The 18,318-nt window shown below is 42.1% G+C and overlaps 1 protein-coding gene across 4 annotated transcripts in view; it reads left to right on the top strand.

Moving 5' to 3' along the window:
• Positions 1-18,318, top strand: part of SPMIP2 (sperm microtubule inner protein 2) — a 107,298-nt gene that overhangs the window by 27,181 nt on the left and 61,799 nt on the right. For 3 of the 4 annotated variants that reach the window (XM_075127775.1, XM_075127776.1, XM_075127777.1), the window contains exons 1-2: positions 1,085-1,347; positions 17,072-17,304. In XM_075127775.1, the coding sequence (XP_074983876.1) occupies positions 1,281-1,347; positions 17,072-17,304 (300 nt within the window). In that variant the 5' untranslated portion in view covers positions 1,085-1,280. Of the gene's footprint in view, positions 1-1,084; positions 1,348-17,071; positions 17,305-18,318 lie in introns of those variants that run through there. The other variant, XM_075127778.1, reaches the window with a different exon arrangement.

Below are 18,318 nucleotides of genomic sequence, written 5' to 3'. Positions count from 1 at the left end.
CTAAATAAAATGACTTGCAGTTTGGCATGCTCTAGACTTCTGTCCATGTCAAATGGTGTTTCAACCTGACATGCTGGGTCACAATGCCACTCACTGAAATTTGGCCTGGCGTTCTCTCTGCCTAACCAAATCTTTAGTGGTGCCATGCTAAGTTAAAGTGAGAATTGTTCACTTTCTGGAGGTGTCCCTGCCTATGCTGACTTGTGGGAAGGCATTGGAGGACTATCAACACTCAAGTTAAGTAGTCTTCATCAACACTGCAGAGTGGACAGTTTACCAGCCCAAGTGAAAGTGGGATCTAGGTTCTAGCCTGTCCACTTACTCTACTGGGATATCTCTACTCAGCCCAGATTTCAGACATGGCCAAACTCGAGTTAGATGATGTTCTGTTGTGTGTGCCTGGGTTAGGGGCAACATCTGAGTAGGAGCCCATGTCAACTTTTTTGTGAAGAGGTACCCTTAGAGTTGCAATCAAATGCAATAGAGACTGATGATAGAACAGGGGACTATTGTGTCTGCTGACTAGGAGAATAAAATGCATTGTCTATTAATGCTGTGTCCAAAATATTACATCAACTGACAAAAAGTAAAATAAAATAAATCCTGCTTTCACTAAATTACTGAAGTGCAAAGCCTAGGTATAAGAACCAGAACAGAACAGACGAGGTTAGGGGGGTTGTTGGGTAGTCTGAAGTCTCCTCAGCTGAGAGGCGGGTGGATGTGGAAGTCATCACAGGCCAACTGCATACCCTGGTTCCAGGGCTTTCCAGCTATTATCTTTCATGAGCACTAAATTCAATCAAAAATCAAGGAAGTCTTAACAAAGGTAAAGATATAGCGAGACCTGCATAGCCCCATCCAGCCCCCTGCTATATAGACTACAGTCCAGAGCTGTAGGGCCAACAATTCCCTGGAGCAGGACACCATTAACCCGGAAGCTGGGCGCCCACACAGACCTTGCCTTTTGCAGAAGTTGCCCGATGTTACCCAGGGAAATACCCCCCGCTCCCCCTCCCCCACGCCTCAAAAGGGCGCCGGTGCCCTGCGCGCCCGGAGAAGGCGCCCGGCCGGCGGAATGGGCGGCGGCTCGCGCAAGGACCGCATGTCACAATGCAGCTGCCGCCCACGAGCAGCGACCCCAGCAACCGCCCCCCGCCGGCTGCGGCCTGCAGAGAGCCCACAGCTGCCGCCGCGCCCGGCGCGGGGCTGGGTCCGCCAAGGCGTAACCGAGGCAAACCACAGGCAGCCGGCCGCCCGGGGCAAAGACCAGGGGCTGCGTCATGGCCGCCAGTACCCCCAGACCCTCCCTCGGAGCAGCCGCTGCGGGGAAGAGGATGATATATACAGGTAACGAGCGCGTCTGCGCACCGGAGAGCCCGGAGCTAGGAGCACAGGGCAGCGGCGAGCCAGAGCCCGTACCGGACAGAGAGGCAGCGGCGTCTGCACAGCACAGCAAGCTGCTGCCTCAGAGCCAATACGACAGCGCTGCAATTAGTATGGTTGCATTGGTCACACGCCAAGCGCTTATTTTCTGCAATATTATTGATTATAAGCAGGAGCAATGTGGACACAGAAAATTAAAAGAGTTGCAATTCACCGTATATTATATTTTGTCATGGTGCTGCAGCTTTATTTTATCGGGGGGGGGGGGTCCTTAATAGCTAGATTGAAACCCCTCTTTTTGTTGTTCTTTTTTATTATACTCTCTTTTTCCATCGAGTAAATGTCTCCATTGTTCAACCCTCAGGACTTATTTAATGTGTGCGTGTGAGAGAAACGCACACAAAGCAGGAACGTGAAATCGACACTTCCTCAAGTTGGAAGCTTTTGTGCTCTGCTCAGCAGTACTCATTCTTTATTGAAAAAGTGTGCCCTGGGCCTAGGTATTAAACAAAGAGACCATATCAGCGTCTGAGAAGAGCGCTGCAGCTGAGGGTCTGTATGAAAACCTCCTGCTGATAGCAAAGACATTTCTCAGCGTTGCAGTTTAATAGCAGTTGCATACTTACTAGAAACACATTTGAATTTTAAATGTCCAGAAAGCATAGTGTACAATGAAAAAGCACAGGAATTAAACTGAGGGACTGAGACCAAATTTGTGTGTATTTAGTTTTGAAAAGTGCCTCTTTAAATTCATCCTGGAACCCTAACTTTATAATCACAGAAATAATACATATCTGAAATTTGAATTATACACAATTTATTATTTGATAGCTCAATTGCAGTGTACTCCTATCCTATTAATTAATTGTAAAATCACTTACACTTTCACTTTTATCCTTAGACTCCAAAGAACTGGAAACAAGCTATGAATTGTAGAAAGCATCTCAGACATGGTACACGTTATTGAGAGTTATACTGAACACATTAGGCTGTGCTCCTCTTATTATATACAGTAGTAGAGTTCTGCCACTGGGGTATAGTCTCAATAAGAAAATATGAATAAAATACATTTCCCTTCATTCCAAATCTGTGTGTCATTCACAGGTATTAATTTAACAGTTCAGCACATCTCAGTCTGTACAGGGGCAGCTGGCTGGCTCCCTCTTTTATTTGGTGCACATGTACACATTCCAGTAGAGGGCCCAAAAGAGTAGTGGCAAAGAGTCTTGTGGCACCTTACAGACTAACAGACATATTGGAGTATGAGCTTTCATAGGTGAATTTTGCAGAATTTTAAAATACCGTGTGCAGAATTTTTACTTTTTCATGCAGAATGTCCCCAGGAGTAAATAATATTGTAAAAACAACAAATGAGCTTTACATTATACATGTATAGCGTCAATAAACTCACGAACATTACACATTTTCATCCACATACACTTTTCCTATCATTATCCCCTCTGTGGAAGGTTTAGGCCTTTGGATCTGCATACCGCCAGATCTGCTAGCTGTTCCCTTGCACTTGCCTCACCATGCCACTGAAATCCTCCTCGATATATTGTTCCTCTGTGTGGTCTGCCCCTTTGTCCAACATACAATTTTAGGCTGTAGTTAGTCTCCTGTGGCTGCAGAGGACGAATGAGGCAGCATTTAGCCTTAGAAATGTTATTTCATTCTGTCTGCAAACTCAGCACTGCATGGGTTTGCATTCACAATTGTATTTTTGCAAATTTTAAGGGATAGAAACAATTTTTGAAAAAGATAACATCTATTCTGCTGAAATTGATGAGGCCATTAGAGAATGCTCATCTGACATGCCATAGTGAGGCCTTGTCTATACTGGCATTTTCCAAAAATCTCCCAATGTGATACTACCACCGGTAGTAGCAATATTGGGACTATTAGCATAACACCAATGATAGGTTGGCCATTGGCCATTTAATCTGTCTACACTAGTGCTCCCACTATTGTTACCACTGAGACTGAAGTACAGCAGTGGGAGATTTGTAGAAAAGTACCAGTGTAGATAAAGCCTTTAACTGGCTCAATCCAGCCCCTGTGCTACAGATTGTATTGGGATTTTTAATACCCTGTAAATGCTTGATCCTTTGCTATTGAAATCAGTAGAAAGATTCCCACTGAGTTCAATGGGTGCTGGATCAGGCCCTAATGCACTCTCCCAGGAAAACTTATGCCCAAATAAATTTGTTAGTCTCTAAGGTGCCACAAGTACTCCTTGTTTTGTTTTTTTTTAATTGGAAAGTGATCTTGACTCTTCATCCTGGCCACCTTTAATTCAATAAAGTTGCAACATCTTTGTTTGATGCAGGCAGTATCACTGTACTGTTGTAAATGTTTGATCACTGTCAGGCAATTTCAACATGAGTAATAGCCAAGGTTATTTTTAAAGAGTGAAAGGCAACTTAATCACAGCCTTGGTTCAGCTAAAAATGCAGTGTTTGCTTTTAGTGACACAGAGCAATGAAGTACAAGTAAAGCAAGCAATACATTTTACATGATAACTTGCTGGCTGCTATGGCTGGTAACTGTGTTATACAGGTTTACAACCTACTGTATCAGTTCAAGGTTAGCATAATTTTCATATGCATTCTGCAATTCTTGGTATAAAAAGAATTAACCTCTACATTTTAGTTTTCTAGTATAGTATTCACAAAGAGGACTTATACTCTGCAACACTGAGCGTCAATGTGCCTAACAGTTAGGCACCCTGCCACCTCGTGGAATTCACAGTCCTGAGTTAGGGGAGGCACCTATCTCCACTCATGATTCACAGCCATGAACCCTCTCCTGTGTGTAAATAATTAAATATTCATTGGAGCAGGAGGACCAAAACCTGGCTGTCATGTCCCAGCTGAGTGTTCTAACCACTGGGTTACAGAATCATTCTAATGTTCTCTCTGGCTCAATTACTATTTAATTATTTATACTTAGTGGAACAGCTTCACAAGGAGAGCTTAAGGGAGACCTGTCCCACAATACCTTATAGCCCAGTGGCTTAGAGCACTCCTCTGGGAAGTGGGAGTCTTCAATTAAAATATCTGTTCCACATCAGACAGAGAAGGGAATTGAACTTGGGTCTCCCACATTCTGAGTGAGTGCCCTAACTACTGGAATAAAGGCTGTAAGACGGTGAAATGTATCACTCCCTCCTCCTCTCTGGATGTTTTGTGAGGATTTAGACATGCTCTAAGCACTTATTGGACCCCATAGAAAGGGAAAATAATCCAACTGGGTCTTATGTGTAAGTTAGGAGCCGAGCTGCTGGTCAGTGTCAGGACTTTGGCAGCTATTAGAATTCTTTGAATTTTTTGTTCACAAGCATGTGGACAAGGGTGATCCCGTGGACGTAGTATACTTGGACATTCAGAAAGCCTCTGTCAAGGTTCCACACCAGTGGCTCCTAAGCAAAGTCAGTAGTTGTGGAATAAGTGGGAAGGTCCTTTAATGGATTAGTAACTGGTTAAAAGACAGGAAACAAATAAATGGTCGGTTTTCACAATAGAAAGTGGTAAATAGCAGGGACTTCCAAGGAGCTGTACTGGGACCAGTGCTTTCCAACATATTCCTAAATGATCTGGAAAAGGGGGTAAATAGTGAGGAGGCAAAGTTTGCAGATGATACAAAATTACTCAAGACAGTTAAATTCAAAGATGACTGTGAAGAGTTACAAAGGGATCTCACAAAATTGGGTGACTGGGCAACAAAATGGCAGATGAAATAGAATGTTGATAAATGCAACGTAATGCACATTGGAAAACATAATTCCAATTAGGAGACAAAGTGGGTGAGGTAACATCTTTCTAGGAAACTAAGTCACAATGTCAGAGTTAAATACAAAGTGGAACAGATTGTTTAGCATAAGTAGTTAACACATATTTCAAGGGACCATTGAATCTGTTCCACCTTTTATTTAGCTGTAACACTCTGAGTTAGTTTTGCAGACCTGAAGAAGAGCTCTTTGTAAGCTCGAAAGCTTGTCTCTCTCATCAACAGAAGTTGGGCCAATAAAATATATTACCTCATTGACCTTGTCTCTCTAATATCCTACGACCAACAAGCCTCCACTGCATATAATCCCAATTATACATACAAAACCGATGGGTTCTAAATTAGCTGTTATCCTCAAGAAAGATCTTGGAATCATTGTGGAGAGGTCTCTGAAAACATCTGTTCAACGTGCATTAGCAGTCAAAAAAGCTAACAGGATGTTAGAAGCCATTGAGAAAGGGGAAGATAATAAAAAAGGACAAATCATAATGCCACTATATAAATCCATAGTATGCCCACACCTTGAATACTGCATGGAGTTCTGGTCATTCCATTTCAAAAAAGTTATATTAAACTATAACTTTATATATATGAATATATATATATTAAAAGTTATATTAAAATTGGAAAAGGTACAGAGAAGGGCAAGACAAATAATTAGTGGTAGGGAACAACTTCCATTCCAGGAGAGATTAAAAAGACTGGGACTGTTCAGTTTAGAAAACAGAAGGATAAAGGGGGATATGATAGTGGTCTATGAAATCAGGAATGGTATGGAAAAAACATGAATAAGGAAATATTATTTACCCCTTCACGTAATGCAAGAACTAGGGGTCACCCGATGAAATTAATAGGAAGCAGGTTTAAAAGTAACTTAAGGAACTAACAGTCTTTGTATGGAACTCATTGCCAGGGGATGTTATGAAGGCCAAAACTATAACTGGGTTCAAACAGGAATTAGATAAGTTCATGGAGGATAGGTCCATCAGTGGCTATTAGCAAGATGGTCAGGGACACAACCTATGCTCTGGGTGTCCCTGAATGTCTGACTGCTAGAAGCTGGGACTGGATGACAGGGTACTGGGCTAGATGGACCATTGCTCTCACCCATTATGGCCGTTCTGATATTCATTTGCTCAACCACTGAAATTTAGATGCCTTGGGGACTTTAACTGTTATAAACTTTGGTGCCCAAGGAATTTAGGTGCCTAGATGGTTTGATGACAGCTGAGAGGTGACTTTATGAATGCCAGTGGTTCCGAAGGAGTGGTCTACAATGGAAACTAACATCAACATAGCTACATCTCTCAGGGGCGTGAAAATCCATGCCCCTGAGAGACAGCTATGCTGACCTAACCCCCAGTGTTGACAGTGCTAGGATGGAAGAATTCTTCCATTGACTTAGCTATCACCTCCTAGGGAGGTGGATTAACTACAGTGATAGGAGAACTCCAATCACTGTAGTGAGTTTCTACCTTGAAGCACTGCAGCTGTGCTGCTGTAGCATGTTAAGTGTAGACATAGGTCTAAGTGTTGGACTTAGATGCCTAAAATGGCAGCTAGGTTCCTAAATTTCCCTTGTTAATCCCACCCCTAATATTTTAGCTCAATTTTTGACTGGTGTTCAGTTTCCAATGGTTTAAAGATTATATGATTATCCTTAAAAATAATTCACCTTAAAATAGTAAGACAGTGAATTTATTTCTGCAATACCGCCTGTAAATTTGTTCCTCCCAATTTTAGTTAACAAAGTCTTCTGCCACTATGTTGGCTTACTCCCACACCTCCAAAGCTATGTTGTGGGAATTCTAATGTGCAAGTGTTATGTCTCCTGACATGACTGATGATCCTAAGATCAAAGGTAGCCATCGTATGGTCTCAGAATCTGTCTTGTCAGGAAACTAAAGAAGATAAACCAGAACAACTGTATAATAAAGCTGACCTAAACATGACTCCTTTGCTATATCACTTCAGCCTTTGTTGTACAGTGCACTGACTGACTGTTGGATCAAAAATAAAGTTAGCTTCTGTTTCTCCATTTCTCTTGTTTTGCTCCAGCCTCTGGCTCAGAAGGTTCTCTGAGAGTCAGGTTTAGAAAAAAAGCTCAAGCAAATAAAAACAGTTAAATGTCATTGTCGTGCAGCTCCAGGCACACAGTAGCTTTGAGAACATCCCAGAATCCTTGCAAAGGTTAGCTTAGAAAGTTAAGCTATAATACTTACATTGTCAGGAAATTTAGATTCCACCTCCTACATTCATTATGGGGCACTGGATAGCTGTAACTTACAGGTTTGAGTCCAGCATGGGGAGACTGGCTTTATTGATGCCTGTGTTGTACCTAGAGGAGTTGTGTTTACATATTTGTCAGTCTGGTGCCTTTCAAAAGGAGATTTTTTTTTTAAGTGGACAAGTGTATGCATAAGTTTGTGATAAATTTGCTTTTAGCTTTTGAGACACCATTGAAGAGATAAAATGTGATTACCAAACTCAACTAAGCTACACATCCACATTTTGGAGACATATCTGATTATAGTACAATTTCAAACAGAAATTTACTTTTCAGTATTTCTCAGTTTACAGTATCACTAATTAATCTTCAAAAAGTGATGCAGCTCTGAGGAGTGGCTTATTAATTTTAGGAAAGAATAAGCAGTGGGCAGTTTTATCATTGGTTTGCTACAGCTGGCCACAGTGCCCAATTTTCTGAGGTGTTAAGTACCTCCTGCAAAGTGCCAAGTATCCTCAACTCTTACTGAAGTCCACAAGTGTTGCTGTGCACACTAGACATTTGTCTACCCTTGAAAGTTTTCAGAGTAACAGCCGTGTTAGTCTGTATTCGCAAAAAGAAAAGGAGTACTTGTGGCACCTTAGAGACTAACCAATTTAATCCGATGAAGTGAGCTGTAGCTCATGAAAGCTTATGCTCAAATAAATCGGTTAGTCTCTAAGGTGCCACAAGTACTCCTTTTCTTTTTACCCTTGAAAGTGTTTCTCATAAGGTATGGTATGAATTTAAAGTGCAACAGCTATTCCTGAATAACGCCATGTATGAACTGAAATAAATGTGCCCACATATGGAGTGAATCAGGAACAAATCCACGCGTAAACAAGCCCTTAAGCAACTCGCAGGATTTGATCTATACCGTATATCAGGCCAGGCTAAAGAGAGTCACCATCCAACTGGGATGATGACTTTGGCCCTCATCCTGTAAAGACTTATGCACATACTTAACTTCATTTACTGTGAGTAGTCCCATTGCCAGCTTCAAATGATAAAGTTGTAGTAATTTTGGAGTTATTGTTTTGCTGCTAGATTGAACTTTGTTGGGAAGGGCAATGTAATTCTCCTACAGGGCATAATGCATTTAAATGATTGTGGTGTATTTAGCTATGAAGCTGTTCACTGCATTTTTAAGCACAGTTTGTTTGGGGGATTATGTAATTATTTATTTATATTTAAATAAAACAATGCTTATACAAAGCTCGAGGCACCATAATTAATAATTATAACAAAACATTATAACAATTATAACAATAATTCATATTATAACAAAACAATAACAAAAAACAAATCCCCAGCTGCATTAAAGTAATTATTCAAAAAGGAGCTCTGCCAATCTCTACAAAAATCCCCCCCTTTATTTCCCCTCCCCCCCACCTCATCATTCTGGGAACCTACCCTCAGCCCTCTCCAAAAACCTAATCAAACAGAAGTGTTCTGCAACATTCTCAAGAGGTGACCACATTCCAGCTATTTTGGATCCAGGTAGAGAGCATGTCCCAGAGACTTTGAGCTGTCACACAGAACACCGTGCTATGGGCTGCCTCTCTTCTACAACAAGGGGGAACCTATTCAAATGACTGCAGCTGGGACAGTATGGTACAATCCTTCAAGATTCAAGATGGAGGGTCTTACAGAGTGACACATATTCCACCTGCTTTCTCACTCATGGAGAGTTTATAATTGTTCCTTCCTTGTTTGTTGTTTTCTTTACTCTAAAAGGAAAGATTGAACATACAAGCTTTACTCTTTGTATATAGAAGACATTTTTTACAAGGAGTTAATCACACACTAGCAAGCATTAGGACACCAGTGATGTACAATGTGTACCAACTATATTTCTACAAATTATTTAAAGACGCTGATTTCTTTTAAATTAAATCTGGATAGCAGATCAACATGTGTGATTAGTGAAGATTATTTTGGGTAGTTGAAATGTACAATGAGGTAATAAAGTAATTGGCAGAGCTGAGAAATGCAAAACGAAAAACTTAACACAACATTGATGCTCCAAGCCAGAGGTGTCAATGTCTATTTTATTGTGCTCATATGGCTAAAGTGATGGGAAGAAGGGAATTAATTCCTTTATATCCAACCAGATGGTAATAATTGTATTCTTTTCTGAGGAGGTGATTATTGCCTAGTATTCACAGGCATAGCAGAATCAATGTTGGAATGAAAAGAAGTACTTGTGGCACCTTAGAGACTAACCAATTTATTTGAGCATAAGCTTTCGTGAGCTACAGCTCACTTCATCGGATGCATACTGTGGAAAGTGTAGAAGATCTTTTTATATACACACAAAGCATGAAAAAATACCTCCTCCCACCCCACTCTCCTGCTGCTAATAACTTATCTAAAGTGACCACTCTCCTTACAATGTGTATGATAATCAAGGTGGGCCATTTCCAGCACAAATCCAGGGTTTAACAAGAACGTCTGAGGAAGGGGTGGGGGGGGGGTAGGAAAAACCAAGGGGAAATAGGTTACCTTGCATAATGACTTAGCCACTCCCAGTCTCTATTCAAGCCTAAGTAAATTGTATCCAATTTGCAAATGAATTCCAATTCAACAGTTTCTCCCTGGAGTCTGGATTTGAAGTTTGTTGAGTGAGTGAGTGAGAGAGAGAGAGAGAGAGAGCGTGCGCGTGCGTGCGCGTGCGAGAAAACCTGGATTTGTGCTGGAAATGGCCCAACTTGATTATCATACACATTGTAAGGAGAGTGATCACTTTAGATAAGCTATTCCCAGCAGGAGAGTGGGGTGGGAGGAGGTATTTTTTCATGCTTTGTGTGTATATAAAAAGATCTTTTACACTTTCCACAGTATGCATCCGATGAAGTGAGCTGTAGCTCACGAAAGCTTATGCTCAAATAAATTGGTTAGTCTCTAAGGTGCCACAAGTACTCCCTTTCTTTTTGCGAATACAGACTAACACGGCTGTTACTCTGAAACCTGTCATTATGCAAGGCACTGCATTTAGTTGTATGGAGTGGAAATCTATCAACTGCATGAACAAACTTGTACAGATACAGACAGACATCATCTTCCTTTCCAAATGCAAACAGATGGACATCGTACCAAAAGGACTGAAGGTAAAAAATCCATTACAATCTACATACCACAGAGACTATGTTGACAGCTTGTGCCACACGCTCTCAAAGAAACTGCGGAATCACCTGGTCAACATCCTCTACAGCAAACAGGGAAAGATTAAGAATGAGCTCTCAAAAATGGATACTCTCATAAAAAAACAACCTTCCACACAAACTTCCTCCTGGCTGGACTTTACTAAAACTAGACAGGCTATTTATAACACACACTTTGCTTCTCTACAAAAGAAAAAGGACACTAAACTTTCTAAACTACTACATGCCACAAGGGGCCACAGCAATGGTTCCCTCAACCCACACAGCAATATTGTTAACCTATCCAACTATACTCTCAGCCTAGCTGAAGCAGCTGTCCTATCTCGGGGCCTCTCCTTCTGCCCCTCCACCCCCACGAACATGATACAGTTCTGTGGTGACCTAGAATCCTATTTTCGACGTCTCCGACTCAAGGAATATTTCCAACATACCTCTGAACAACATACTAATCCACAGAGACCTCCCTACCAACACTACAAAAAGAAGGATTCTAGATGGACTCCTCCTGAAGGTCGAAACAGCAGACTGGACTTCTACGTAGAGTGCTTCCACCGACGTGCACGGGCTGAAATTGTGGAAAAGCAGCATCACTTGCCCCATAACCTCAGCCGTGCGGAACACAATGCCATCCACAGCCTCAGAAACAACTCTGACATCATAATCAAAAAGGCTGACAAAGGAGGTGCTGTTGTCATCATGAATAGGTCGGAATATGAACAAGAGGCTGCTCGGCAGCTCTCCAACACCACTTTCTACAAGCCATTACCCTCTGATCCCACTGAGAGTTACCAAAAGAAACTACAGCATTTGCTCAAGAAACTCCTGAAAAAGCACAAGATCAAATCCGCACAGACACATCCCTGGAACCCTGACCTGGGATATTCTATCTACTACCCAAGATCCATAAACCTGGAAATCCTGGGCGCCCCATCATCTCAGGCATTGGCACCCCGACAGCAGGATTGTCTGGCTATGTAGACTCCCTCCTCAGGCCCTACGCTACCAGCACTCCCAGCTACCTTCGAGACACCACTGACTTCATTAGGAAACTACAATCCATCGGTGATCTTCTTGATAACACCATCCTGGCCACTATGGATGTAGAAGCCCTCTACACCAACATTCCACACAAAGATGGACTACAAGCCGTCAAGAACACTATCCCCGATAATGTCACGGCTAACCTGGTGGTTGAACTTTGTGACTTTGACCTTACCCATAACTATTTTACATTTGGGGACAACGTATACCTTCAGATCAGCGGCACTGCTATGGGTACCCACATGGCCCCACAGTATGCCAACATTTTTATGGCTGACTTAGAACAACGCTTCCTCAGCTCTCGTCCCCTAACGCCCCTACCCTACTTGCGCTATATTGATGACATTTTCATCATCTGGACCCATGGAAAAGAAGCCCTTGAGGAATTCCACCATGATTTCAACAATTTCCATCCCACCATCAACCTCAGCCTGGTCCAGTCCACACAAGAGATCCACTTCCTGGACACTACAGTGCTAATAAACGATGGTCACATAAACACCACCCTATACCGGAAACCTACTGACCACTATTCCTACCTGCATGCCTCCAGCTTTCACCCTGACCACACCACACGATCCATCGTCTACAGCCAAGCTCTGCGATACAACCGCATTTGCTCCAACCCCTCAGACAGAGACAAACACCTACAAGGTCTCTATCAAGCATTCTTACAACTACAGTACCCACCTGCGGAAGTGAAGAAACAGATTGATAGAGCCAGAAGAGTTCCCAGAAGTCACCTACTACAGGACAGGCCTAACAAAGAAAATAACAGAATGCCACTAGCCGTCACCTTCAGCCCCCAACTAAAACCCCTCCAACGCATTATTAAGGATCTACAACCTATCCTGAAGGATGACCCAACACTCTCACAAATCGTGGGAGACAGGTCAGTCCTTGCCTACAGACAGCCCCCCAACCTGAAGCAAATACTCACCAGCAACCACATACCACACAACAGAACCACTAACCTAGGAACCTATCCTTGCAACAAAGCCCGTTGCCAACTGTGCCCACATATCATCTATTCAGGGGACACCATCACAGGGCCTAATAACATCAGCCACACTATCAGAGGCTCCTTCACCTGCACATCCACCAATGTGATGTATGCCATCATGTGCCAGCAGTGCCCCTCTGCCGTGTACATTGGTCAGACTGGACAGTCTCTACGTAAAAGAATAAATGGACACAAATCAGATGTCAAGAACTATAACATTCATAAACCAGTCGGAGAACACTTCAATCTCTCTGGTCACGCGACTACAGACATGAAAGTTGCTATATTACAACAAAATAACTTCGAATCCAGACTCCAGCGAGAAACTGTTGAATTGGAATTCATTTGCAAATTGGATACAATTAACTTAGGTTACCTTGTATAATGACTTAGCCACTCCCAGTCTCTATTCAAGCCTATTTCCCCTTGGTTTTTTCGACCCTCCCCCCCTCCTCAGACGTTCTTGTTAAACCCTGGATTTGTGCTGGAAATGGCCCACCTTGATTATCATACACATTGTAAGGAGAGTGGTCACTTTAGATAAGCTATTACCAGCAGGAGAGTGGGTTTGTGTGTGGGGTGTGTGTGTGTGAGAAGGCCCAACTTGATTATCATACACATTGTAAGGAGAGTGATCACTTTAGATAAGCTATTACCAGCAGGAGAGTGGGGTGGGAGGAGATATTTTTTCATGCTTTGTGTGTATATAAAAAGATCTTCTACACTTTCCACAGTATGCATCCAATGAAGTGAGCTATAGCTCACGAAAGCTTATGCTCAAATAAATTGGTTAGTCTCTAAGGTGCCACAAGTACTCCTTTTCTTTTTGTGAATACAGACTAACACGGCTGTTACTCTGAATGTTGGAATGATTCACCTTGGTATCAGAAAGTCTCTCCAGTTTTACTTTATTTTTCCTTAATTTTTCTAGCATCTCTCTTTTTACTCCTTTCCATTAACACTGGAAGGTTTTAAATTGGCAGTGCCCTAGTCCATTACATTAGGAATAATCATCCCTAAACCTGAAGGGAAGAAGTCACAGCTGACAGTTCGCTGTTTAGAGTGTTCCCACTGTGTCTCCCAACGTGGTGGTTTCTTCAGCATATATGGGTCTCAGGAGCCTACTAGATCTGACCGGGATCTGAAGTTTGGAAATGTATCTCTTACGTGAGGGAAGTAGTAGTTAGGGTTTGAATACACTTGAAAGTTCATTCACATTAAGGTAGGGTTTGAATTTAAGGCGGAATAGCTATTCCTGAAAAGTTCCAATTGTGCCTACACTTAAAAGTTTACCCAACATAGCCGTGTGAGTTAGGGTGTGATCCCCCCCCCCCCCCCGCACACACTGTGACCAACATAGCTATGCTGACAAGAGCCCGAGTGTAGATGAACATAAGAACGGCCATACTGGGTCAGACCAATGGTCCATCTAGCCCAGTAGTCTGTCTTATGACAGTGGCCAATGCCAGGTACTTCAGAGGGAATGAACAGAACAGCTAATCATCAAATGATCCATCTCCTGTTGCGTGTTCTCAGCTTCTGGCAAACAGGGACTAGGGACACTTCCAAGCCTGGTTTTGCATCCCTGCCCATCCTGGCTAATAGTCATTGATGAACCTATCCTCCATCAACTTATCTAGTTCTTTTTTGAACCCTGTTAGAGTCTTGGCCTTCACAACATTCTCTGGCAAAGAGTTCCACAGGTTGACTGTACGTTGTGTGAATAAATACTTCCTTTTGTTAGTTTTAAACCTGCTGCCTATTAATTTAATTTGGTGATCCCTAGTTCTTGTTATGGAGAAAGAGAGTAAATAACACGTCCTTATTTACTTTCTCCACACCAGTCATGATTTTATAGACCTCTATCGTATCCCCTCTTAGTCGTCTCTTTTTTAAGCTGAAAAGTCCCAGTTTTAATAATCCCTCCTCATATGGAAGTTGCAGTTATGCTGGCAGAAAAAGGCCTTTTTTCCGGTATAGCTTACTCAGTTCAGGGAACTGGTGTAGGCTATAGCAGCAAGATAACTCTTTTCCTGATGTAAGCTGCATCTCCCCTAGAAAAGTTTTGCCAGTAATAGCTCCACTGGCAAACCCTTTCAAGCGTAGACAAGACCTGTTTCTTTTCCAGTCGCATTGCTTTTCCACTTGGGCCATTGGGGTTCTTCCTTGTGGAAATATTGGGGTGGTGAGTGTCATGGCTGAGACAACTTCCCTTTGGGGCCCAAAAGACCTGTACACCCCATTGCAATGATTACAACTTAAAAACAATCTGCTACCTTCCCCCCCCAAACACATAAAGCAAATATTTTCTCCTGGGCTTAGAGTTTGCTTTAGTTTTGTCTGAATAAATTGTTATGTCAAAGTTTAAGTCTCTGATAATAGAGGTTTATGATGAAAATGGCAACATATCTTTCCTTCACAATATAATGATGTTAAGGAGCTATTAATACAACCAGTTTTGGGAAGCTGTCATCAACGTACTGTAGTTGTGACTTAAGGTAAGTCTATACTGTGGAAGAAAAAGGTGTGTTCTGAAGTTAGCTAACCTGCATAAACTAACTTGGGTTAAAATAGCAGTGAAGACATGGCAACTCTGCTTTTAACTTGGGTTAGCTGCTCAACTTAAAGCATATAGGGCAGGTGGGGATTGAACTAGGGCTGTTAACTCAAATTATAACCCGAGTTGCTGTGTCTTCGCTGCTCTTTTAACTGAGTTAGCTAATATAGATTAGTTAACCCGAGTTAAGAATACACCTTTTATTTGCAGTATAGACATACCCTTAAGGATTAGCTATTAGGGCAGAACCAGCCTTTAGAACCTGTCAGGATCAAGTGTTTGGGATTTCTGCCAGGACGGCCTTTAGAACTTTCTGTCAGGACTCCTCAGTGTTTGGGATTTCTTAGAATATCAGTACTAATGTCAGCTTTAATTTTGTATCAGGTAAGTTTCTACCTCTCTTTGTTGCAAGGATATTCTTCTAAATCATAGAATCATAGAATATCAGGGTTGGAAGGGACCCCTGAAGGTCATCTAGTCCAACCCCCTGCTCGAAGCAGGACCAATTCCCAGTTAAATCATCCCAGCCAGGGCTTTGTCAAGCCTGACCTTAAAAACCTCTAAGGAAGGAGATTCTACCACCTCCCTAGGTAACGCATTCCAGTGTTTCACCACCCTCTTAGTGAAAAAGTTTTTCCTAATATCCAATCTAAACCTCCCCCACTGCAACTTGAGACCATTACTCCTCGTTCTGTCATCTGCTACCATTGAGAACAGTCTAGAGCCATCCTCTTTGGAACCCCCTTTCAGTTAGTTGAAAGCAGCTATCAAATCCCCCCTCATTCTTCTCTTCTGCAGGCTAAACAATCCCAGTTCCCTCAGCCTTTCCTCATAAGTCATGTGTTCCAGACCCCTAATCATTTTTGTTGCCCTAAATGTAAATGTAATAATACAAAATCGTTATATAGTTATTTTCATCCATAGACTTAGAAGTACTGCACCAAGGTGTGTAAAGATCATTATTCTTACTTTACACGTGGGGAACCTGAGGAAAGTGACTTGCTCAAGATCAGGCAAAGATTTAGTGGCCAAACCAGGAATAGAAATCTCACCTCCTCACTCACAGTCCACTGTTCTAGTCCCTGCTCATCAAGCTAGAAGCTTTGCCACAGTAACTTTTCCTAATATTTATAAGTTATTCCTGGCCAACTCCCAAAGATGCCCAGCGCTGGCCTTTGGGGCCCAAACTATGACACAGCTGCAGCTCTACTGGTTTTTGGAAGGGCTCAAGGAATCATCTTGTTGGGCAGGCCCTAATTCTAAGCCAAAAACAATAAAATCCTGCTTCCTGTCAGAGAATGATGGTTTACTTTGCTTCCCCTTATGGCCTCTTTTTCAAGAGTCAGTGCTTTAGGAGCATAAAAAAGTAGTGCCCATTCAAAAGCTTTTTTCCCACCTGGGAGCATGCTGTAACCAAGATAGAATCATAGAAATGTAGGACTGGAAGGGACCTTGAGAAGTCATCTAGTCCAGCCCCTTGCATTGAGGCAGGTCCATGTAAAGCTAGACCATCCCTGACAGGAGTTTGTCCAACCTGTTCTTAAAAACTTCCAAAGATGGAGATTCCATAGCCTCCTTTGGAAGCCTATTCCAGAGCTTAGCTGCCCTTGTAGCTTAAGCCCATTTCTTTTGTCCTACCTTCAGGGGACATGGAATACAATTGATCACTTTCCTCTTTATAATAGTCCTTAACATATCTGACCTAGACAAAATGAGCGTGAACTACTCTTGTGCAGAGAAACGGGTCTTTAAAAGTTGTTGCATTAAAGTAACTGAGAAAATAAAGGATGGAACAACACATACTGAAATAGTAAGAAATGTAACCCTTCAGTTTTATATAACCAATTTTTAATCTTTTCTTTTCTAAGGCCCAGATGCTATTCGTGATTACAGAACAAAGCTCCCTGAGTATCCTCGCTACATCGGAGCAACCACTCCAGCACAAGGGGCCACGAGTGACCTTGAGTACTTGTGGCGTACTGCCCCCTGGACGACTTCTATATTGCCCCACAAACGTTCCTACCCTGGACAAATTGGCTGGGGAGTAACAGAATTTAGTTATCTCAACAGAGGAAATCTGCTCACTGGCATGCAGATTAAGGTAACTACTCATACATTTCTCCAGAATTTTATCTGATGCCATCTAGATGACATTAAAGAGTGTCTTGCTTTGTAATTTTATGCTGTGTCTTTGTAGTGCAGTGGTTAATCAGAGAACAAGATGGAACACATTTATTTGATAAAAAAGGCACCATTTTTTAAGATCATGTACAATCAACATTATTACAACAAATGTATTAAAGTGGTGGTACTTGAAATTATACGAAGCATTCATAAATCTTAGCTTTCATGAAACAAATCAAATGGGAAAGTTGTGTTGTGTAATGAAGACATGTGCACTAGAGCTGTGCAATCTATTAACATCTTAAAGCAATTGAGCCCATGTGTTTGCAAACATCAACCCATGCTCATGAAAGCTTGGGGAAACATTTTCAGAAATGGGTTCCTGAAGTTAGACTCTCAAGTCCATGTAGATGCCTAAACAAACAGCCTGATTTTAGATAATGCAGTATGCACAGCACCTCCCACTGACGTTAGCTTTAGACACCCATTTTTGAAAATCTTGGCCTTGATGGATGTGGGGTGAGTTTTAACACCTTGCTGGGAAACTGACACCCAGAAGTGTGGAAGGAGGAAGTGACTGGAACAGCTGGGAGGAGCTAACTTTAGGATGGAAGGTTCCCTTAAGAGTTGCGAGGTTCACTTAAGGGTTTGAGTTTGAACTTGAGCTTTAAGGTAAACCTCCAGGTGATGGCCCACTTCCAAATACCGTAAAAAGAACTGTAGGCATGAGTTTCTGAACTCATCTGTGAACAGAATCCTGCCAGGTTGCACAGGTCTAGTATGTGCTCACTACCTCTAAGAACTCTGTAAATGCTTTTGTGGTGCTCAGCCTCTTGGGGAGCAGAAGTAGAGAATAGGATCTCAAGACATTCTGGAGCTTGTCTACCTCCAGTCTGGGCACTGAATCTGCAACCTTTGCTTACACCTGCTTGACATATGTAAGGATTGCAGGAAAGTGTTCAATTTTTGCAAAAATCTTTAGTTTTTATAT

This window comes from Caretta caretta, chromosome 4 (assembly GCF_965140235.1).
Source record: "Caretta caretta isolate rCarCar2 chromosome 4, rCarCar1.hap1, whole genome shotgun sequence".
NCBI lineage: Eukaryota > Metazoa > Chordata > Testudines > Cheloniidae > Caretta > Caretta caretta.
Note: the sequence above shows the minus strand (reverse complement) of the source record. Positions and strands in the feature narration are given on the sequence as shown.